Below are 24,803 nucleotides of genomic sequence, written 5' to 3' on the forward strand. Positions count from 1 at the left end.
GAAATAGCCCTTAAAGTGAATTTTGCTCCAACAGTAACTCCCAACCCCCTTCTCTCTGACTTTCAAGGGTCTGGGGGCAAGAACTACATTAAACTTGCATCCACGGTAATTGGGCAAAGTGAAAACAGAGCTATTCAAAGCCACGCTGCCGTGTAGAATTAACTGCTGTTTACTGTAACAATAAATTAGATTTTTACAATTAAGATTTTTTTTTTTTTTTTTTTACAAATACATCCAAAAGTTAATATCAAAATAAACGCTTCTAGAACTTTGCTGGTCGCTCATCTCTGTACAAATACATACACAGAAGAGGTAGCTTTAAAGGCCACAGCAGCATCGAAAATGGCTTTTAGAAAGTTTCAGAGACTTAAAAGCAGTTTTGGAAAAGCAACAAACAGTACATTCAAAGAGAGATGTCTCCCGGAGAGCAGAGATGAGCCACGGCCTATAACCCCCAGAGGGGAAAACAGCTTGTGCCTTCGCAAGAGAAGGCGGCGAAAAAGAACGCCGAGGGCTTTTCCAAAAAAAAAGTTTCCGTTGTATGAAGCTTCAGTAGGTATTTTACCAAAGGAAAAAACATCCCTTTTCTCTGAGAAGAGGTCCAGGACCAGCACACCTGTATGAGGCTGGGTTTTCTGGTTGGTTTGTTTTTTTTAAAAAGGGCATCAATCCATTTCTTTCCCCGTTCTATATCCTCTTTTAAGCCTTCCATAGCTTGCTACACAGGCCACGTAACGCTGCGTGTGCGTGTCAGCCCCGCCGTGTCTCGTAGCGCCACCCGGGGATCTGCCTTCGGATTCAGCCGCTTTCCTCTCGGTCCTTTCAGACCCCCAGGTGTCACAACAGTCTTTGTTTTTCTCTCACTTGTCACTTTTGAAGTATTAGCAAAGCAAATACCTCACACGGATGTTTTCTTTTCCTATACAACCATTAACAGCCTTAGCTCCTAGCAGGAACATCTGGAACAGCAGCCCAGCACATCTGCCGTACCCCGAACCAGCTGTATCAATCCAGGGACCCTCACCCGAGAGACAATCCTGTTACCTTCCCGTTCTTAGCAGAAATGTGGACATTTAACGTACATATGTGACGTTAGTTGGGTTTTTTTCCCTTCAACTCTGATATGAAACAGCACCATTGAGAAAAAAGAAGGCAGGTTTTTGGCTCCTCAGGTATTTCCCCGCACACACACACCAGAGGAGTGTGACTTTGTTGGGACAAGGAAAAGGCAGGGGGTGAGCGCTGCGGCTCCAGACCTTCGCCCAGGAGTCACAGCCAGCCCCTGCTCGTGGCTTCCGCGTGAGCCGACGCCTGACACTGCTTAATGGTGTGTTCCAGCTGGGCCAGCTGGCAACAGCCGACTTCCAGTCTCTCTCTGGAAAAAAAGAAGATACAAAAGTTATCGGGACACGATGGACCCCTTTTATAGACAGCCATCTTTCCGTATATTCCTTTGAAACAAAATTCAAAGGGATTCTAATACCAAGCTTTAAATCAGTCAAAAGCAGAGAATAGTTGGCACCTCTGGAAATCCAGGCGTATTTTTATCTTTCTAGCAAAAGACCAAGTTTCTTACAGAGCTCATTAATCATGACATGTCCTCAGCTGTATCCCACATCACATCTTTAAACAGCAAACAGTCTGAGCCACACAGCAAACACTAGTTCAGTCTTTCCAACCCTCTACTCTGCGCTCGTGAGACCCCCACCTGGAATACTGTGTCCAGCTTTGGAGTCCTCAACACAGGAAGGACATGGACCTGTTGGAATGGGTGCAGCGGAGGACCATGAAGATGATCAGAGGGATGAAGCACCTCTCCTATGAAGACAGGCTGAGAGAGTTGGGGTTGTCCAGCCTGGAGAAGAGAAGGCTCCGGGGAGACCTTATAGCAGCCTTCCAGTACCTAAAGGGGGTCTACAGGAGAGATGGGGAGGGACTCTTTATCGGGAGATGCAGTGATAGGATGAGGGGGAACGGTTTTAAACTGAAAGAGGGGAGATTTCGATTAGATATTAGGAAGAAATTCTTTCCTGTGAGGGTGGTGAGACACTGGAACAGGTTGCCCAGAGAAGCTGTGGATGCCCCATCCCTGGAGGTGTCCAAGGCCAGGCTGGATGGGGCTTTGAGCAACCTGGTCTGGTGGGAGGTGTCCCTGCCCATGGCAGGGGGGTTGGAACTCGATGATCTTTAAGGTCCCTTCCATCTCTAACCGTTCTATGATTCTATGGTTCAAATAATATAAAATGTTACTGGTTTTTACCGAATGTGTTCAAGCTACAAGTCACCTATATGTTTCCTATAGGTGTATGTGTTGCAGATGGATAGAAATAAGTTCTATCCACAGTTACAAGACAGTCAGAGACAGATTTTAGGCTTCTGGGATAATCTGACTTCAGTCTTTCCTGGGTGCAGCTACTCCTCTTCCTCTCGCACTTGCCCCACGTCGGTAATTTTTCTAATGATCTGCAGAGCTTCCCCAATCACAGACAACCCTTCACGAGCTTACGCTGGTACAAGTTAAATACTGTTTAAATTAGCTACTCCTAAAGGGACTTATGGTCACATATTCACCATGGGACACCTGCACTGAGAAAAAAGTACTATAAGAAATATTTTTTTGGAAACACAATAAACCCTAAACCATTTGCAGTGACCCAAGCGATTCCTGTTTTGGAACACAGGGCAGGCCCTCAAACGGTGTTGCATTTTTAAACGGCAGCCACTCTTAGTTCAACACATGAAAAACCTTCTCCATTTCAATGTTTTGAAAGACCGTGAAACAAAGCTTCCATTTTTCAGAGCGCTTTCATAGATGTTGGCAAAACGACCAGACCCAGGATGTCATTTCCCCGTGTCTAGTTTCGTAACAGTCATGTGCAGACACCGATCCACTGCCGTTTCACCGCGTTCTGATTTGCTCACACCGTTTGACTGCTCTTCCCTGCGCAGTTTGCCTTTTTTTTTTCAGCAGTAAAGTTGCCAAAATACCCGCTCTCGGTTTTCTATTTGAGCTTAGTACTAAAGGGTAAAATTGGTTAAATGGTAAAAAGCAAGAAAAAAAAAAATACTCCTCATTTCTATACTTAAGCTAGAGTATTTTGCAAACATGTGCTGTTGCGCTTAGGGAAAAAAATAAATCAACTACAGACACGGCAGCCGAATTCTCAGTTGTTCTAAATAATTCTAAAGTTATTCCAAGTAGTTCTAAAGTACCTCGTGCATAAGTAAAAAATGGTTATTTTAAACAATTAGCACAGATTTTTGCCTTCTTGCTTTTCACTGAATTTCACTGACTTTTTAGAGTTGGAAGGGACCATAGAGATCATCTAGTCCAACTCCCCTGCCGAAGCAGGATTGCCCAGAGCATGTCAGAGCATGTTACTCAGGACTCCATCCAGGCGGGTCTTGAAAATCTCCAGAGACGGGGACTCCACAACCTCCCTGGGCAGCCTGTTCCAGGGCTCTGGCACCCTCACCAGAAAGAAGTTTCTTCTCATATTTGAGTGGAACCTCCTATGTTCCAGCTTGTGCCCGTTGCCCCTCGTCCTCTCACTGGCAACCACTGAAAAGAGTCTGGCTCCCTCCTCCTTCAACCCACCCTTCAGATACTTATAAGCATTGATAAGGTCTCCCCTCAGCCTTCTCTTCTCCAGGCTAAAAAGTCCCAGCTCTCTCAGTCTTTCTTCATAAGGGAGATGCTCCAATCCTTGAATCATCCTCGTTGCCCTTCGCTGGACTCTTTCCAGAAGTTCCCTGTCCCTCTTGAATTGGGGAGCCCAGAACTGGATGCAGTATTCCAGTTGTGGCCTCACCAGTGCTTGTATGAGTATGATGTGCAAGAGATGCCCCGGGAAAAGGAGCACATGCTTACACCCCCAGTAGTGTGTATCCCTCCTGCCCACTCACACCCTTGGCACGGGAGGTACCGACGAAACACCAACTGCTCTACGCCTTGTCCTTCTTGCGTGATTTCCGCCGGCTCTTCTCCGGCATTTCTGCAGCCAAACGTAACCTCTGAGCAGCTACTAGGAATTACTTCTTGCTTTCCTACTAGGAAAGTGGCTGCGGAGCCTGAAACCACTTGTCCTCACTCAAAATACAATTTAATACAATTCATTTTCAACTAAAAAGGGATATGGCAGAAGACAAACTATGCAGTTGTGATGTGTATAATCAAAAAGACAATTTCCATAAAACCCAATAAGCAGTAGTGACTTTTGCTCTAAAGCTGCCAAAATCAAAGATTTTAGAAACACCTTAAACCAGCCAAACCACAACTCAGTGAAAAGGCAGAGCTCTTTTTCACTTTTTGCTTTTCCTTGTATTATGTAAAGGTAGTTTTAAAAAATAATCGGCATTGAAAGGTCACTTATAGCAGCTTTCATGACAGAATGGGGATTTTTTTTGGAAGGTTCAGTTCAAACCATCCTTCATATATTTACATATAAAGTATTTACACACAAAATAAATCTCTTGACTACCCTGATTTATTATTTGGCCGCCTGTTTCCAAAGAGGAACCTGAACCTGATCAGATAGAAAACATTCTGTAACTGTAGTATTCCAAAGGCTACTTTCTCAAAAGACCATTTGAAAGGCACTCCTCAAAAAAGAGCAAGCAAGGTCAGTCACCCGAGTACAGCCTGAGGGCGACCATGCCAGCCTCTGAAGGAATTTTTTTTACTATGCTGAGCACAAATTGACACATATTATTTTATTTATGCCTGGATCCACACAGACCTATATCCAACAGCTAGATTTATTAGTTTGTTGGGTTTTTTTCACCTGATCAACTTCTTCTAATACAGAATCATCCAATGGTTTGGGTTGGAAGGGACCTTAAAGATCATCACGTTGCAACCCCCCTGCCAGGTGTCCCTGCCCAGGGCAGGGGTTTGGAACTCGATGATCTTTAAGGTCCCTTCCAACCCAAACCATCAGATGATTCTATAATTAAATCTCTCCCTCCCTACGTAACTTTCCTCCCCTGCCCTTGCAATTAGCACTTTGAAATTCACAGAAGATTTAGGAAATCAGTATCAATCCAGGCAAAGGAAAGCTTTTTAGAATAATTTGCCTACTTGGATTAAAATAATCTGCAAGCCTTTTACAAAGCTGCTGGAACCGTGCTGCGTATCCTGGCAAGTTACAGCTCGCTCATATCCATATAACAGCAACATCAAAGAAATTATTTACCTGTCTTTTATCATTCACTTACGGTTTATTTTTTTAAAAAAGTATTATGGCATTTTAAAAACCTCACAGAACCTGGATTTACAAGCCCTCAATTACACAAATTCAGAAAGAAATCTTTTATGAGCCAGAAACTTTACTATAAAGATCTCTAAGGGTTGCACGACACTCATTTTTAAAGTTTTCAGCTGTAAACCTTTAACTCAGCTGTAACAGAACATTTCTTTTCCTGTGACCAAACTGCAAAAAAAGCCTCCTAAAATGGAAATGAGTACTTGGAATCTTAATGGTTTTTCTCCTTTTCTAACTGTACTTACAAATGTCTTAGTAACATACAGTGGCTAAATTTATGACTTTAATAACGATGGCCACAATGCAGTGCAGCGACTGCAGATATGCCCGGGTTTCATGGTACAGTTCAATCGCTTGGATCGCCTTCAGAATTGCAGGGTTTTTTCCTCTGCCGATTTAAGGAAAGTTCTCATAATAATGAGATCTGTTACAAGAAATACCTCACCAAATCAAAATTTCAGTTATAATCAATTTCATTTCAATGCAGTCTCACGCTCTAACCTACCTTACAGCGAATGCTGAATTATACTGGCTCTGCCACTAAACCATGAATTCAAAACTGGTAGAGGAAAGAGGGACCAACACCTCACCTCGAACAGCTGAAAATCACTGGTTAGGTGGCTCATCTCTATTTAATTCTTGTCTTCTTCCACTCTGTTGTAATGGTAGGTCATTTTAAAAAAAATAAAAATCCTAAATCATCTTCCTTATGGTCCTCCTACAACTGTGATTTTTTATTTTCCAAACAATTTCTCTTACGCTACTTGGGTTACTACAGTACATGGCTGCCTCAAAACCCGTCTGATGTGGTCAGTAATTGGCTTACCGATATATCTCTTGTGAAACACACTCATAAAGCTCCTCAGCAGTGAACTTTATACTGTTATTTATCTACAAAAGAACAAAGAATAAAGAATTAACACAGTAATTTATCAAGTATCACACATCAATTAAAGTTATACAGCCGGTATAACAGATATGTTTGATGTATTACCTAACAGGCTCTCAAGTTGAGACAGTACATAAAAAAAAGTCATGCTGTGTATTCTAAAATCAAATATTACAAATTAACAATTGTGGTTGTATATAATGGGAGTGATAGATTTTTAACAATTTTTACGCAAATCTAAAAGACCTTAAACAATTCTTCCTCCCCTCTTAATTTACCCTGTAGTTCTACAGCAAACAGAATAACTTTTGATTTACGTTAATTCCGTACAGTCACCCTGTACGTACAGGCCCAAAACCCAAATATATTTCCCTCTTTAGAAGAAGACTGCAAACATGAAATACGGAATATGCTAAATGGAAAATACCTCTCTTATACTGCAAACATTCATTTCAGTTTCTCTTCCTAAAATCCTTCAGCACAAACGAGTTAAAACTTCACGAATAAGGGGTAACTTCAATTTATCTTTTTCGCTCTGAACTGCAGCCGTTACTCTCCACAGAGCAATGTACCTCCTTCTTACAATGATTAAGTCAGGGATGTTTTGGTGACTTCAGCTTCAAGGCTTTTTACTCTCCACAGCGAGCCATTCACAACAAATGAGCGCTCAGCGAGTCACGCAAGCAACTGAAACACCAGCGGAGATTCAAAGAACTTTTGGGAGGTGGCAAGCAAAAATAAATTTAAATGTGCAATGCCTAATAAATAAGAGGAGATCTTCAAAACTCTAGCTTAGTGGAAGCACAATGATGAGACAGCTAACCTCATAACTACTTTAAATAAAAAACTGCAACTGAAGTGTATCTGAGACAACATTAAAGAAAACTTCATACCTCATTGCTTACGAGTACGTTATAGAGGGTCCAAATATCTTGGAAACTACTGGTTGGGGTCAAAATTCTGAAAAAGAAAAGTTTGGGAATTTTTTTTACGCAAGTATAAAAGGATTCTATGGAAGAGTTGAAAAAATAGTCAGAAATGCTTCATGGAAAAAAAAATCCAATTACTTTCTTTAAACAAAAAGGAAATTCTGATCTTTGAAGGATTCTCCCTTCCACTCATCCCTTTCCACTCCTCTAGAAGAATTAAATGAGCTTATTATCCTTGTAAAGACTTTCTATGAGGGTTTTTTCCTAATTAAAAATTCAACAGATGTTTTTATGAGCAATTTCTATATACAGACGGGAAGAAAACCAGTAATAATTAGAAGTCTTTTGTTTCACATAAGCAAAGCCTGCTGTATTCACGCGGAGCAGCAGCAAAGTGACACGCAATACAAAACCTTCCCACATTAGCTAAAGCTTTAACTCGTTCTCTCCAGCATTCTAACATACAGCTTAAATGCTACAATTTACAGCCCGGTTTTGCTACTTTTAATAATAACGAATTCCCACCCAGTATTGAGAAGTGACAATGGCATTTGACAGCCGAAGAGAGGTGTCTTTACGAAGAAAATCTGGTCCTTGTTCGCTGTGTTACAAGCGGAGATACCACCTGCAGAAGAAAGCATCAGCTTTGGTCGCTCTGTAAGGTGGCGTGAAGTTCTGAGAGACGTACGCCCTTTTCCACAAGGCTCCAAAAATGATCCAAGAGTAAAGTTATTCTCTCAAAAATTAATTCTCCTAATCTATTTAAGTAGATATAATTCAGTTATGCCTCAGCGTAACTTAATTTGCATTCGCTAAAAAACCCAACCCTTTTAAACATTACAAGTTGTAAATTAAAATCTACGTTAAAAACCATGTAACACTTCACATATATTAGGAAATACTGATAAAATTCTGCCTTATGTTAAGTTTTAAGAAGGTAAATAACGACTAAGAAAATGACTGGATTTGGAAAAAAATAATTGCAAAAAAAAAAAAAAATCTTCTTTTTGGGAAGCTCTATTTACTTTCCCATGGGAAAGTGTCTAAATTCTCCCCTCTCTCCCCTTGCAAGCTGTAAGCCTTTATAAATTAATTAATTAGAAATTAAAAAAAAACACCAAAACAAAACCAGAAAACTAACAGAATAATTTAAAATTCCCAATTAAAAACAACACTGTATTTTAAACAGGCTGGAAGACCGTGACACACCACAGGATTTATCGTAACTAGTAAGTCCGCTGCTTATTTTCATCCTGATTTTGCATAGCAATTATTGCCGTTACAAAAATTAGTCACACGTTCTTTCTCCCTTCGTAAGAAGATGTACCCAGGATTCTTTTCTTAAACTGAAAACACTTCACCTGCCAACTAAAAGTCAGCAAGAAAACCAATTGGCTAGTTTTCCTAAAAATACCTCAAAGCCTTCAACTGCTACCCCAGTGAGAAAGCTATCGGCTTTGACAGCGTAAAACCCTGGCAGAGACACTTTGGCAAACGTCCTTGGAAACACTGGGAATCTTGGCAGCGCGGACCGCATCGCAGCTAAGATTCCCACCGACCAGCTCCACGGAGCCAGCAGCCCTGTCTGCATGGGACAATACATCAGCTTTAGCTATCGCACCACTCATCTGCAACATAAATAAACGAGCCTGGGAAAGCGGGATAGAATTCTCTTGCTGATGATTTTGGTACCGCTCTGCCTTCTGTGTCGTGCAAAAAGGAGGAAAGCTTGCACGTTTGTTTTCACAAAACTGAATGCAGTACCCTACAAAACATAAAAAGTAAGAGATTACTAATAACTTCACCTGAAGGCCATTACATAGTGCTGCGCAGCACGTTGGGGCAAAATACGCTCATCGCTGTATTTTTCCTGCGGTGCCAAGGACACGTATGCAAGGGTGTGGGATAAGACAGACCACTGCCACGGGTGAGCTGCCGGTGGGAAACCCAGCCAGGTAAGCTCCTACAGGAAGGATGGAGGGTGGGGGAAAAGGCGGCTGGTGAGAGAAGGAAGAGCTGTATTAATTATGGGCTTCTGGATTTTGTGGAAGAAAAATGCACGTACGAGCTAAGAAAAGGCAAAGGAAGAGACTGGGAGCAGAGCGGAAGGCAGGATTAAACGGTGCTGCCTTTCCCATTGACTATCTGGCCATCTCCGCGCGGCTATTTCTGTTCATCCGACGCCCAACTTCCCAAGGCAGAGAAGTGGCCTCTGGTTGGGTTTTTTTAGGCCTCTGGTTTTCCACAGATCTTTAATTCTACTGTGTGTATGAAAGCAGCCAACATGCCACCCACGTTTCCTTTCCCTTCGCAAACGTCACACCGTGAAAGCCTCAGCATCACAGCCGCTGTGTCGATCTGTTCTCACTGCAGGCAGCATTTTTCAAGAATTGCTAGAGAAAATAAACAATTTATTCATTGAAATTGCTGAATCTTGACACCGGTTAGGATGCTGCAGACTTAATTAAGAAGGTAACCCTCACCACTCATTGTATTCATTTCTTGTGAGGACGTAAAATTCAAAAACACCCTTATTTTTGTACTGCTGACCAAAGCGTACCGGCAAACTGCTAACGCTATCAGTTAGAGCTCACTATAAGTGAGCTCACTATAGCATTAATTGACTATAAGTCACCAGACCCCAGGTGGATGCACAAACCACCTGTGCTTCCAGTTCTTTGGAAAAAAACAAAGTAAAATGAGTAAATAAGCATGCAAGTAACTTAACGTTAAATCCTGTAACTTATTTTATGCTGTTTGCTTGGATTACGATGTTGGTTCTGGGTTTATAACATGAAATGAGAAGTCCAACGTTTGGCTCAAAGCTTTATATCTTCAAATAAAAGACATTTGTTGTTTTCAAGGCAGAACTATTGCTACACACAGAGTACTGAAAAGAAGTTGGTGAGAAGAGCTTGCACAGTAACTCCCCCCCACAAATTCTTAAGAGGACAGCATTCATAAAACACGCATAATTATTGCTGTTTTCAACTAAATAGGAACTTGAATACAAGCTCCAGTCTTGGAATACATTTTTCTGTAGAAAACTGTAACACATTCCTGTCTGCAGGGCAATGATTTCACATCACTGCTACTGTCTACTGGTTTTAATCATTTCATGTTCTTTCATCTTCTGTAGCCACCATTCTGTTGCATGGAAAACAGAAATTTTAAGAGAAGGTGAAGAGAAATCTGGAAATGTCTGTATGCACACTGACTGCATCTCTGCATTAAATGAAGTTGATTTCATTTCATCAAAGCTTCTCAGTGAAGAAAAAGTCTGCCCCAGCTATAGAACTATGTTTAGAGAACACCCTCTAAATTAATAATACATGAAGCAAATGGGCTCGTATGTAAAACGCTTCTAAAGAGCAATCTGAATCTCCATATTGTGACCACTGCAATATTTAACCACTGCTTTTTCTTCTCTCTCAACATGACATCAAACATATTTCAAAAGCAGAAGGTGGAAAGCCACTGAATCACTTTGCCTTTCCTATCAACGCAGCCACGCAAAACCAAACTACAAATGACCTCACATCAGGTACTTCAACTTTTAATTAATCCAAACATCATGCTCCGAGCAGGTGCTGGCAAGGATGCTGGGTGACAAGAAAGCTGGGCTGCCATTAAAATGCAATTTGTTGGTCAAGTTAAAAACTATAGTGTGGTTCTAAGGAGTTTTCTGAACATAGTTAGTACGTGAGTTAGAGAAGAGCATGCCAGAGAAACAAAAAACCGAGACCAGCTACAAGATGGAGATTAGATGCTCTTCTTGGGGCATAAGGGAGAAAGAGAGTCAGACATAATGACTTTTATCTCATAAGCAATAGGGCTTCTCAAACACACTTGGAATGTTTCTTTACCTACTGTCCTGTCACTCATCTGATGCCAAACACGTGCAAAGAGTGTAAGATATGATAATCATAAATGGGAATGGATAGGAAATACAGTAGCTCAAGATGTGGTTCCTCACTTGTGCAGGGAGAAGATCTGGGAAACAAGCAAAGCCTGTTTGGAAAGGATCAGAAAATTAACTTATCAAATAGAAGGGAAAAAAAAAAAAAAAACCAACCCACAAGGCAATCTGGCAGCGAAAGCAGATCCGCCTGCCAGCTGCTCACAAACACTAAAATTCTGGGCAATGACAAGTAAAGCATATGGATAAAATTCATATGAGACTACATGGCAATCACTCTCAAATGTGGCCAAACCTCTATACCTCAGTACTTGTCATGCTGAGCCATTCCTCTTTAACAGCTCTATGTAATCGCCTGTGGCGTAAGACTGATAAGATTGTCATAAACCATTAACCAATTCAATAAATCCATATGGTTAATGAAAAAGGCATATGACTTAATTGTATAAAAGTCAACTTAACCTATTAAAAGTCCCATTTAACCTCACTGTCAGAAGATCGGGGAAGCAAAAAAAGACAAGAAATGGAAAAGCAGAACTTCTATGAGGTGTATTAGCAACTCCTCATTACACGGCACTGCAATAAGGGACTCAAACTGGCGTTACAATGATCAACACACACCAGAGTTCTGTTCGGCAGCAACTTATTGGGAAACGAAGGCTGTTTTTCCCCAGATAAAGTCAAGGTCATGCTTTCTTCTATTGTGGAAGTATACTTCAGATGTCATATCCTAGGGCCACTTTGTCTAGATGCCTATTCTCTAGCTTTACAAGGTCAGAAAGGACCATGGCTTTTACACCACTAACTCATTTATTCAACCTTTTCTGCTTTTTAGACTGGCTTAAAGGCAACAAGGCTTAAGCAGCTGCCACAGCATCACCTCTGCCCTGCACCTTGTTAAGCACTGGCCAGTTTCGGCTGTATTTGACAGAGGTCTTGACCTTTTTAATTTCCTACAGCTCTCATTAAAATAGGCAGACGAGTAAAGGCCAAATTTGGACCCTGGCAACAGAGAAGGCTGTAGGTAAGTTCAAATGTAACAGGAGATAGCAAAGAATCAATGTAGGAAAGGGAACACCACAACTGGGAGAAAACCTTTTGTCAGATACTGCCCATTTTCAGCTACATCAGAGAGGATAATTAAACTAAAGGATACAATACTACAGGAAGATGAGCTCTGGAAATGCTATTACTGATGTAAAGTGTTTTTTTAATTAGTAACCAAGGGGATGTTTCCACATTACTGCTGACCCCCGGGGAGGGACATTTCTACATACAATGCCTCTCTCTGCGAGATGCCCTACAGCTCAGCCAACCGTAATCCTGCTCTTGGCTCCGCCAATCTGACCACGTGTGGTCAAAAACGCTCCATGGAGGGGTTATAAATCCTTCTCTTGCTCATGATTTGGAATTTACACAAATTATGTTACACATGTTGTTCAGAGATCAGAAGACAGCTGACTGGTAGCACCGTCAGCCAGATCTGCCACTAAGAAAAGGAAGAGGGAATCCATGCCCATGCTTAAATGCGTTATTTCCAACACCCGTTTCTCATTTACAATAAATTCTGTTTACCTTGGAAAACCACACAAAGCCCAGCATCCTGAGGCTGAAATTTACATTTAAAGTAATTTAACTGTTCTCTTTTAGGGGGTTGAGAACATTTCAGGTTTCACCTAAATAAATTTAAAAACAGAATAGAAAAAAAAAAACATCAATCAACTAGTGGTAGGAAAGTCTAATACTTTTTGAACTGGGAGTTAATCTCCATTTTATTTCCAGAAGGAGACTGCATGCGGAGGAAGACTAAAAGTAGAGCTCTTAAACTACAGACTTTATGACAGAAATTGCTAAATGCCATGGCAGGCTAAGGGAAGACAATTTTCCAACTAGACATCAAGAAAAAGAAATCTCAATTCCTCCACTGACTAGCTGAATAAACAAAGAGGAAACAGTTTCTCTACACCTGTAGAATTCTGGTTTAAAATTATTTAATCTCAAATCATTCAATTCAGTGGACTTAAGTAGAGAGTCAAATATACCTCAAGTATATAAACCCCCCCATTAGTGATACCTTGCAAGGCATTCTGCACTACTTAGAACAACATCTGTGAAAGTTAATTATCTGTGATAAGTTCTTAAACCTCTCTTCTCTCCAAAGATGAAGGGCCCAAAAAACTTCCAGCACAATCAGTGGAAGAATTTCTGTAAGTGATGAACAATTTGGCACAAACTTGAAAACCTTGAGTTGTAGGAATACTTCTGTTGCCTCAAAGAGCTTCTTGAAACCCAAGAAGTTTCTAAAGATCACTATTTTAATTTATTTTAATGATTTAAGAGACCTTAAATTAGGTTCCCTAATTAACTGGCTCAAAATAATAGAATCATAGAATGGTTCAGGTTGGAAGGGACCTTATAGATCATCGAGTTCCAACCCCCCTGCCATGGGCAGGGACACCTCCCACCAGACCAGGTTGCTCAAAGCCCCATCCAGCCTGGCCTTGAACACCTCCAGGGATGGGGCATCCACAGCTTCTCTGGGCAACCTGTTCCAGTGTCTCACCACCCTCACAGGAAAGAATTTCTTCCTGATATCTAATCTAAATCTCCCCTCTTTCAGTTTAAAACCGTTCCCCCTCATCCTATCACTCCCCTCCCTGATCAAGAGTCCCTCCCCATCTCTCCTGGAGCCCCTTAGTAAATCTCAGTAACACACTGAGGTAACAATGCCTGCGAGGATCAGCTATATTTCATGCAACAACTAACACATACTTGTTTAAATACATCCCTGCTAACAAAGGAGGCAGGTAGGTAATCAACAGTTGCTAACCATACCACTTTGTGTCTTCATTTTAGGGCTGAAATACTGTAAAACATTTACGACATGCAGTATTTTGCAGCATAAATACCATTCTGCTACCAATGTTGTTAAAGGAAGAAGCAAAGATAAAATTAAAACCCTGTGATGATATGATAAAAGGTATAAAAATAGGGTAAGATGCAAAAAGCTCTTCATGAGACCTCTTCCATGAAACAGCTCTTTCTTCCCCCGGCCCCCTCGCCTTTTAAATGTCTATATTTATATTAAACATGTTCTGGTCATCCAGTCTGAATAGCTGTAGTAGTGCCACTAGTAGTGCCCGTAGTGTAGCTTTTCTTTTTTTTTTTTGAGGAATGGTATTGTTACACACATTTATCTCAAGAAGAGTGACTGTGCTTTTCTAATTGTTTTTAACAATCTGAAAATCTGAACTTTTAATGCAGCTGAACTTTAAATATAACTTATTTGTAAAACTTCCAAACTTTCACAAGACAGTTTCTCTCTTCTTTGTTCTGGACAGCAAGGAATAGAAGGTAACACAGAAAACACCTGTACTTTATCAAGTACTAAAAGCTGTATTATCTCCAAATATTCAAGCTAGAACTTTTCCGCTACTTTTTCTCCAGATGCCCCCTTTTCTGCAATCACACCACTAGATTAACTATAAATGACTGAAAGGATTTTTTTCAAAAAATCAGGAAAAAATAAATATACTCTAAATTCAGTTTTAGAGAAGCTGAACAGCCTAGGCAAAGTGTGCTTCCCTCTCTCTTTTGAATACTTCAGACTTCTTGTTTTAATACCCTGTAATATATATAAAGCTACAATGATTCATCAATAAAGCTTCTGACTCTTTGGAAAACCTACTCAGAGCTCTCAAACTAACTTAAATACCTACACTCAAGACTAAACCAGAAGATTCCATGTTACAGTGTCTCTGAATTTCTTGCTCCACGGTGCCACCTACTGCAAATCTGCAGCAACCTCAGAGCAGGCATTTCCAAATGCAACCGTGCAGGAAAATTACTTCACTCCAAGAATCATACTGGGTGCATAAATAGTGTATTTCAGTTTAGTAGTAAAAAAGAAAATATTTGAAAAGTATGAACGGCATTTTTGAAGTTATTTCATAAATGTTACTGAGTGTCATGGTAATCGCATGGAACAGAAAATAGCCTCTCCATTCCAAATAAAGTCAAATCAGAGAATCCTGTTTATCCTTGCTCCAAATACTCTAATGGCTCTAATCAAGAAAGTACATCTTTTGCAAAATAGATTTCTCTGATATAATGTTAGGCCTTTTTATTTTTACACCACTCTCCCATAACGGGAAATACAGGAGATAAATATCTTTTGCTAAAAGAAATTAAAAATGTCTCCTATTATAGCCACAAGAAGTTTTAATGAAACACCTCTGTAGCACAGAAATAACAACACTGAAGCACCGTATTCCCATTAAATCTCATCCACCACATATATAAACTGATACCACAGGATTTCTTGCCCGAACTTTAGGACTGGAATGGAAAGAACCAAGTTTAGCAGTAACCTGCTTTATTAAAACAATTTCTTTAGAGAAAAAACTGCCACTGCTAACATTTAATCTCAATTGGGAATACTAATCCAAACCACCAGCAATGAAAATGGATCAATTACCACCAAGCTATTCTAGCTCACAACTCTACACGTATTTTTCAGTTTCTACTTTCCTAATATTTAGACCATTTATCCTTGAAAAACAACAATTCTTTGAATGGATCTGTTCCACTATTATTGTGCTGGACAGAAAAAAAATCGTATCTATAACTTAGGCTACAATGCTACTGATGCAGGGATGCTGATGTGAACACACTACTTCACATGAGTGTACCTTGAAGCTTGTTTGGGACTTACAGAATATGTATTTTACCAAAACACTGCAATTAAAGAAATAGTCTTCTGACCATAATGGAAAAAAAAAAAATAAAAATAAAAAGCAACAAAAACTTATTTGGAAGTGGTGACAAGTGAAGCAAATGCTTGCATGTTTCTATTGTAGTTTTAATCAAAGAAAAAGAAGAAATATTCCAGCAGTGACAAACGAAAACTAGCTCAAGTCCCAAGCGACAGAGGTCCAGATCCCTGCGCCAGACTTTGGAAGTGCCTTGACAGGTCAGACCTCACACTTTACAACTGGAAAACCATACGTCCACGCTTGGCAGGACTGTTGGGCAAGTACAGCATAAGGACTGTGATCCTTCAGAACAGGTTGTAATGAACGTCGCTAAGTACTCATAATGCAAGTTTAAAAGCTCACTACGATGGAAGAATGGTAGAAAAAACACATTGAAAAAGATTATACGCTTATTAAATAATGCCTATCAATGCTGTAACAGTCTACAGGAGAAATGTCATATACCTCTACATTTACTTAAAAGGCAGACTGTTAATCTACAGGGCAAACCCAATTGTTTGGATGCATCTATTTCGCAGTTTTCTAACCTTTTTGCATCGTTACTACGCGAAAAGGTGCGCCAAGTGATGCTGTTTTCCCAAGTCAAATAGCTCGAGCCACTCAGATTCACGGCCTGTAACACTTTAGGATGCTCACAGCAGTTACTGGAACTTTAACCACAACTACAAAACAGCTCCGACAAATATTCTCTACAACAGGAAACTGAGGAACTCCACATCATAAGAGTGGCAATGTAAAGCATTCTTCTCTAGCTGTTCACACCGATGAATAAACTTCATTCCTATAAAAAAAGGACTAAGCTAAGACTGCACAGGAGATACCTTATGCTTTCCAAAGCTTCATTTTAATTATTCTCCACTCTTAAAAAAAAAAGGAGAAGGAAGACAGAGGGAATACTCTCCTTCCTAAACTGGAAGTCCAGCTGACTGATTGTCATTGTTATTGCTGGTTTTGACTTATGAAGAATACTCTAAAATTCGTAACAGTGAAGTCCCAAAACTTTATGTCCTTCACTATATAGGAAATTTGCCCAGATTCCAGTGGGCCTCACATTTTAAAAACAAGTGTTCTGAATTATTCAAAGTTCTTGCCATCAGACCTAATGTATTAGTTAATCATACTGTAGCTCCACTTACACTCTGAGCAGAGAAGACTGGCTCATCATCAAATACTGGGAAACAAGTCCCGAGTCAGAAAAGAGAAAATTCACTACAAGAGATCTGAACGTCTGGAAGTTTCTTAATCCTTTGCTACCAAGAAATGGTTCTAGGTAGCCTTGATATCAAGATTTTTACTGAAAATCATGTAACTAAGCACAAATAATAAATTGTGGTTTGGCATCAAAAGATTTCAGTGACTTTTATGACTTTAAGTGACCGTTACCATCACTAGTTTTATGACTAGCTTAAACGCTTACCTACTAATTCCTTCACGAATACCATTCACAGCTGCCAACAGTTTCTGCAGACCTAAAAAAGCTTCTTCAAAGGAAGACTTTCCAGTCACAGTTACAGCGCTGGGGTCCAACTTTTGGAAAATTTCAATACTAATATTATAAAAAAAGAAAGAAAAGACATTGAAAAGCAGTAAATAAACATCCTCAAAATTCAGAGAAACCCAGTATCTATTATATGCATTGTATTTTGACTACTAAAAACACCCAACCAAGGTCAAATGTAAATCTATACTAAATGTAAATCTATACTATGCTGTCTAAAATAGTCTTAGAATAAATAATAGAAAGACCAGACCCTACAATTGTACTTCTTTATTTAAAATTTTCCTTGACCACTGTACTCTATAACAGTATTTTACCTTTGACTTAAATTTATCATTAAACTTCACTTGAGAATAAAACAGTCTCTTCATGCACAACCTGAGTGCTTAAGCCTCAATTAGAAGAAAACTGTTAAGTTAAAGAAGCAAAGTGCTTTCCATCAATTTTCCAAGCAGCTTCATTCTCCAGATTTACTGGAATGGGCTTGACACCTTCCCTGCAACGGTTGCGTTAGGATGAGGAGCTGCAGTGCACTCATGAAGAAGTAGCCCCACAGGTGTGAGATAAGTAGCATTTTCTTGACATTAGCAAGAGGAGTGTGAAGTGATCTTTGATTCTAAAATTTTATCCTCTTTTCACAGCACGGTCTTTAACAGGTGGCAAGAGCCAGCAGTTCAGTTGCATTTTCATTATAAAGTGGTACACTTGAAAGAGCTTTTCCTTGATGCCTATATAAAACCTTTGAATTCACAATTACTATCCCAGTAAGAGAATTGTTAAGTAAGAGACTGTTCTCTGGCACAGATCCTCAGCAGACCTGAACACCACACCAAGCCATCTCCTAACCAGCTTCATCTAGATGGAGGGTGGTTTAATTTTATGCCATTTTGAGTTTAAATGAGAAAGGAAATTCATCACTAGATTCAACATTGGGATTTTATAGTGAAGGATTTTGCTCAACATGAAAACTTACTATATTTCAAATTGATTAAAGGTTTTTTTTTTTAAAAAAAAGTAAACAATTTTGCATAGGCTATTACTCCTCCACAGGTTTTGGAAAGAAAATAACCACGAGAAAACTTAGAGCTTGAATGCCGATTTTTTATGGATGAAGATGAGATTTCCACGGATGTCTCACATTTGTGGCTTTTACAGAGTTTTCAACACCATTCTCTAAGGCAACTTATGTCAGCCACTGTCCAGAAAAAGAGCAGCAGACTAGACAGATCCCTGACTGCATCCACATAACAATTTGTACGCTCCTAACTTCTTTGTGTGACAAGTTGTGGGGGCTGGGTTTTTTTCCTCAATTTTGATTAATTACTAATAGCTTCTTCTCTAAAACAGGGAGGGGGAAAAAGCTATTTCTAAAGTGTGTTTGTTTAAAAATTATGTAAGGTTATGCAGAAGCTCTGAATTTCTTTAGCATACCGTACCTGTACAAGTTCATTGTATTCCATACACCTTCAAGGACTGACCAGATTTCCTGGTGCTTGTTTTCTTGAGCTACATGAAAGCCTGGAAGTAACTTTTTTTCTTCAGAGTTTTGAAGATTTGGTGTCATTGCTTCCATTTTTTCACACACAGCATTTTCTGAAAGAACCATGATGTCTTCTGATAAATCCTGCTCACTGTCTGACCTCACCTTATAAAACAGTTTAGCAAACAAATGATGAGTGTATTTGGTTCCTAACTTAAGAAAACTTGAACACTTCTACTTTTTTTTTTTTAAAGCAATGTTCAAAAAAAGCAAGGCAGATCTCTTCTACTCATAACCATCTTTATTATCGTTTCTGGAACTAAAGCTTCTCTCAATCTTTCACCAAGTCTTTCTTATGTATGTATATATTGGTATTTCTACAGATAGGAAATGGAAGCAAAGGGAAACTCTGTGCCAAAGCTTCCCAGGCACGGTAAGCTGGTATAAACGAGAACCGCTTCTTTCTCTCGCTCCCTATCCCACGACTGATGGCACATCTTCCTCCGCAAAAGCACAAAGTATTCATCTACTCATTTGGCAAAACGGTTCCGAAAATGTGTCCAGGTTAAACTGAAACTGATCTGGCACAACCTAGTCTGTGTAAGGGCAGTTCTTTGTGAAGTCAAAGACCTGCCAGGACAAGGAAAGCAGGAGACGAGTTTTCAGACAGAAAGCCTGCTTCTTACAGCAGCACTGCTCACAGAACCACAGGCTAAGTGGCTGACTGCAACGCACACAGAAGTTACAGCACAGTAGACAATCAAGACTCCCCAGATCATCCTTCCTCTCCTTAACTCCCTTCTTCTTCCTCTCCCATTCAGCCTTCTCTGAAGCTGAAGTATTCCTTCCCATATATAGAAATATTTCAAGTCTGCCATGCTCATTTTTCCATTCTTCATGCCATTACATATGGAACTAACATTAACCACAAACCAAGACGCTGAAATTTCTTCCACAGCAACTCAATGAGATGAGCTGGAAGTAAAGACATCCTCCTCAGAACACAAAAGGTGTCAGGAAACCCCCCATGAAATACCACAAAGCACATGACACAAGCAGGTCCTTTCTTCATGTGCAGCACCAAAGCTACCGAGACAATGAAAGTTAAAATAGCACACCTAGGAATAGTAATATTGGAACAACTCTAATTTTATTCTTAATCTTTAAGGCCCTTTTCCATCAGCTACAAACACAAGAGAAAACTAAGGCAGTTTTCCTGAAAGCAGCTAAAAAATGTTTTTCAGTAACCCTCCCGATACTAACACATTTATATTAGGATGAAAAAAAAGTCTACCAAGCATACGCATAAAGGCAGATACTTGCTACGTGCAAATAAAAGTTACATTTGGGGTCTATTAATTTTGAAAACACTCTAGCAACAACATTTCGTGTGATAAATTTTTGAATTTAAGGAAATAATTTAGAAATCTAAGCCAGGTTTGCAATACGAACACGGAGTAACACCAAGAAGATGTCCGGTGAACGACTACCAAACCTCTCCTTACCTCTGCGAGGGTTTGGTACAGCTTATTCACTTCAGCGTAAGCCTGGGGGAGTACACCATTATAGTCTGACCTGGAACTGAAAGCATGCAGTAATTTTTTGGATTCCTGGAGCAAGATACTCGCTGTTGAGGAGTCAACTGTTTTACCTGATAGACAGTAATATGGGAAACAGAAAAAAAAAAAAAAAAATTATTACATGTTAGGAGTTATTAATCTTAGGAGGCAAATGTAATACTCAAATATCTAGATTAACTGAAGCACATAAAAAGCCTTGAAAATGGTTCCCAAGCATTAGATAAAACAGTCCCAAGAGAAACACGTGCAAGGTTAAGATTTTTCGCTTCGTAATCAAGTCCTGCAAAATCCCAGGATCTGGCAAGAGGATCAACTGGCATATCTAGAATAATTCTGCAGAACAGCAATATCCCAAAAGCAGTATATCTGTTAAAATCAAACTCTTAAAGACATCTTTAAATAAATGAAAGCATTTTGGGGGTTTCTTTGCTTGGCTTTTTTTTGAAAACAAATCTCCCTGCCCTCACTTATCACATTAAGTAGTCTTTACTCCTCCACAATTTATTTGGCAAATGCAGATCATTTGGCCACACATAACATGGTGGCAAAGGAGGAAGAAATGTTATTTCCTTTTAAAAACAGCTCAGAGACTTTAGTGGCCATTGATATATATACTCATTGAAATGTTTTTCCCCTGATTTTTTGCAGGTACATAGAGATGTGTGAAATAAATTCTTACACGCCTGAGACTGGTCCATACATTTCCTTTTGCTGTCTTTGTATAAAAAGTAGAAAAAAAGCCAGCAGAATACTGAATTACAAAAAAAAAAAAAGAAAAAAAAAAAACACCAAACCAAAAGTTCAGAAATAATTTTCGTTATTTTTGCAGGTGATATTTAGACTATCCAGAACCAGAGCCTGGACAAGCTTGATCTTGGCACAAGCTTTCTTCTTTTCTTTATCTCTTTTTCTTTTTTTTTTTTAAATGGAATTCATAGCTCATCAATTTCAGTTCAATTCTGGCTTTAAGGCTACAAAAACAGTGTTGGGATTTTGTCACCCATCCAGGGAATAAATTATAGTTCAATATACAAGTAAAGACTGTCCAAGGTATGGTTCCATTTGGATAATCTTAAATTGAAAAAAAAAAAAAAGCAGAAGAGGATGGAACACATTACTATTTAACCATACCAAGTATGTACCTTTTCAAAGGATCTACTTCTGTAACTATTAAAACCAGAACAGTGAGGTTTTTTACAAGTTTACAATTAACATTCTCAGAGATTCTTACCTGTACAAAGGTGTTTATAGAGACATTCAATGGTTGAAAGCAAACTCCTTGGCACAACGTAACCAAAAACAGCCATCCAGTGTTTTTTATAACACTTCAGCAAGTTTGCTAATGTCCACGGTGGCTTCAGATACAGTATCTGAAAGACAGTGTGTTACAAATTCAAAGGCTGGTTTTCATATAGACATACTCCTATACATTTCACAACTGCTCTATTCTTCAATAATGCTATGACCTGCACTTGCTGAAGTAGAATTTCAATGACTCCTCAGAAATAAGGCTATATTCAGATTTAACAAGTTTATCTATTAAAAAAGATCTGATTCAGCAGCATCATGGGCTAAACAGTGATGCTCATGTATAAGTGTTCAACATACAATCATTTGCATTTTTAGTTCCCCTTTCCTCAAATGCTCCAAATACTCAAGTTCTCTCTTAAAATGATTTAAAATGTTACTTGTGTACAGAAGTCAGAACAACCATAAATATGCCTTTGATTTTCTAGTATTGTTAGAAGTAAAAATAAACACATTTCCTAGCTGTGATTATATGTACATGAAGTAATATATGCATATTGCAATAAAATTGAGATTTATTACTACTAAGTGAAAACAGAGTTTGAAAAGAAGTTTACAGAAATCAACTAAGTTAATCAGAAGTACCTAAAAGCTTAACAGCTAATCAAAGCCCTATCTTGTGGAACATCAGTCATCAGATGTTGGGGGTTTTTTTGAAACCCACAGAGGCTTATCTATCTGCAATAAATTTAAACTTCTAACTAACCCCTACCAGCTATAAAATGGAATCTAAACCCAAGCATGGATAATTTGAAAGTGCCTTGTACACGAGCATTTATTTTCTGTTAGCAATACTTTTGAAAGAGTGACTGTCTGGAGGTTCTCGTTAACACCCTCGTAATTCTGTATCTGCACTGTAACCAATTTAGCTGTGAACAATTTTATCCATGTGGCACCTAAAAACATCTGTTCTGATGGGGAAGAAGTGCCTGCAACAACAGTGCCTTGGTATTATATAAAATGAGATGGAACAATTTCTTGAAGGGCATATTTATAATACAGTGATTTAACCATACTATAAAAGCCAAAATAGAAATTTAATGTAAATAATAATAAGAGTTCTGAAAATTCACACTGAACAGCCAGCATCTCTGTTACTGTATAATTGAAAGACCACTATGTTTGGCTTAGTACAGGTACTGATATTAAACTACCAAGGTCATTTAAACCTCTTAATACATGAAATATCAAGCACGATGACATAAGAAACCACCTCCATCCATAGGTTTCCGAAAGCAATCTTCATTTCAGTCTCCAAAATACAAGATAAAGCTTCTCCTAAGTTCTTTTCAAGGTCTGGAAGTATATTTGGGAATCGTGCAGTAAGAGTAGCATCACCTCTTTCCGTTTTCTCAAATTCTGTATCTGTCAAACCAATGATAAGAAGAAGCACTTATTGCAACTGTTTCTATATCTAATTTATGTTGATAGTACAAAATTAACTTGTCCCCATAAATAAAGACAGACTGCACTTTATGTTATAAAGCAGATGGGTTACATCTAATTAGGTTTCACGTATTTCTAGTTATACCCACTTGTACCATGGGTACTTTTAATTATGAGCTACTAACCAAGAAAATTAATTTCCCCAGAGCATTATTCATTTGTGTTCTCATTCCACATGTCTTTTCTCCTTAAATAACTTAGATTATATACAGCCAGTGGGGTTATCAGCAAGTATAAGAACACTTTTAATACCATAAACTGTATTTTTATCTTTGGAAAGATGAACAGGCAACCCAAGAATCAAGTTCTGCTGTTTGGGATGCAGGTAAAGGTATTACCATAAAATGTAAGGAGTGATCTTAGCATACTGAATTTTACAACCGCTAAGAATAGGAGCCAAACTGGCCCAATTGGAAAAACTTCTTTTCCAGAGTTCAGGACACCTTTTAAATGACTACAAACACAGGAAATTCAAGCTGTGTTTTTTCTATAAAACAAAAATATGTCATATTTGAATTTCCTAGAACTCTAAGAGACAGATGTTTTAATAAAGATCTCAAACTTTCAGAAAACCATTTACCTTTCAAAATAAAAAATCTGCCCCGAACAAAAAGCATTCCTAAGGATTCAAAGTATATGTAAACCGAAGTTATAGTAGAAACTATTCTCCCTCTCCTACACTGACTATTATGTGCCTCAAAAAAATAGCCTATTAAATGCACATTAAACAAGCTTACCACATTTTGACTGTTGCAGCTCAATACAGTTCTGGTGCCTGTTTACATTCAGATTCTGCAGAGCAGTAACCAAATCAGCTTTGCAAAACGCCTTGACCTCACTCACAATGGCTTTATTGCATAAATTTTTATCATCCCTAGGAGAATAGAATTAATTGTCCACATAAAAGTGACATTACTACACAGTAAGTAATAAAAGCAACACACTGAAAAAATTGTTTTTACTAAGCTTATTTTATAATCTTCATTATATACAAAGTTTTCTTTCTCAAGCAATTAGAAGCAGTTCAAAAAATTAAACTAGAAAATTAACTAAATTAACTGAAGCATCTATTCTGAAAAAATAGAAACATTTCAGGCCCTAGGTTTGCTTCAAGAAAATACAGCTATACAGCAACGATGCCTAGTTGCTAAGATCTCAGAATGCAAACAAGGTAATAACGCTAAGACAGAAAAACCTTATTCGATTGCTACAATAAATTCTCATTTTTGACACCCTTTTTTACTGTTCTGCTGGCCAAATCATTGTCCCAGATGCCGTCCTGAGGTATATGCTGCTCCAGCAGAACTACTATAAAGATGCAGTATGAAGCTGGATCCTAGTACTTCTCAAAAATTCCCATTGCTTGTATTGATAAAGGATAAAGGGATTTTCAGATGAAAAGCACTTCTGAAGTCACCTCTTGCTCTTTACTCAGCGAAATCTAAAATCATTATCAATACCCCTACCAACACTGTGATTGAAATAGCGTTTTCAGCAGTAACCCAATCCACGCATGTCAACTTAAACAAACCAATCAATGCCTAGTGTCTTAACCCCACTTAGTGAAACTATGCAGGAAACGGTTATAGCCAAGACCAAAGCAAGGTCTTTACAGTACCTGTCAAGGAATATTGGGCTTTTAAAAACTAGCTTCATGTGACTTGTATGAAACAGAATCAATACGCAGAAGTCTGCTGTTATCCTCACAAAACAAG

At 38.9% G+C, this 24,803-nt stretch overlaps 1 protein-coding gene across 1 annotated transcript in view; it reads right to left on the reverse strand.

The window, feature by feature from the left end:
• Positions 1-154: 154 nt before the first annotated feature.
• Positions 155-24,803, reverse strand: part of SWT1 (SWT1 RNA endoribonuclease homolog) — a 37,954-nt gene continuing 13,305 nt past the window's right edge. The window contains exons 11-19 of the mRNA XM_074152227.1: positions 23,826-23,962; positions 22,856-23,007; positions 21,566-21,704; positions 20,260-20,405; positions 18,711-18,919; positions 17,194-17,322; positions 7,047-7,113; positions 6,091-6,155; positions 155-1,375 (exon numbers count right to left, since the gene is read on the reverse strand). Of these exons, the coding sequence (XP_074008328.1) occupies positions 1,270-1,375; positions 6,091-6,155; positions 7,047-7,113; positions 17,194-17,322; positions 18,711-18,919; positions 20,260-20,405; positions 21,566-21,704; positions 22,856-23,007; positions 23,826-23,962 (1,150 nt within the window). The 3' untranslated portion in view covers positions 155-1,269. The remainder of the gene's footprint in view (positions 1,376-6,090; positions 6,156-7,046; positions 7,114-17,193; positions 17,323-18,710; positions 18,920-20,259; positions 20,406-21,565; positions 21,705-22,855; positions 23,008-23,825; positions 23,963-24,803) is intronic.

This window comes from Numenius arquata, chromosome 8 (assembly GCF_964106895.1).
Source record: "Numenius arquata chromosome 8, bNumArq3.hap1.1, whole genome shotgun sequence".
Classification (NCBI taxonomy): domain Eukaryota; kingdom Metazoa; phylum Chordata; class Aves; order Charadriiformes; family Scolopacidae; genus Numenius; species Numenius arquata.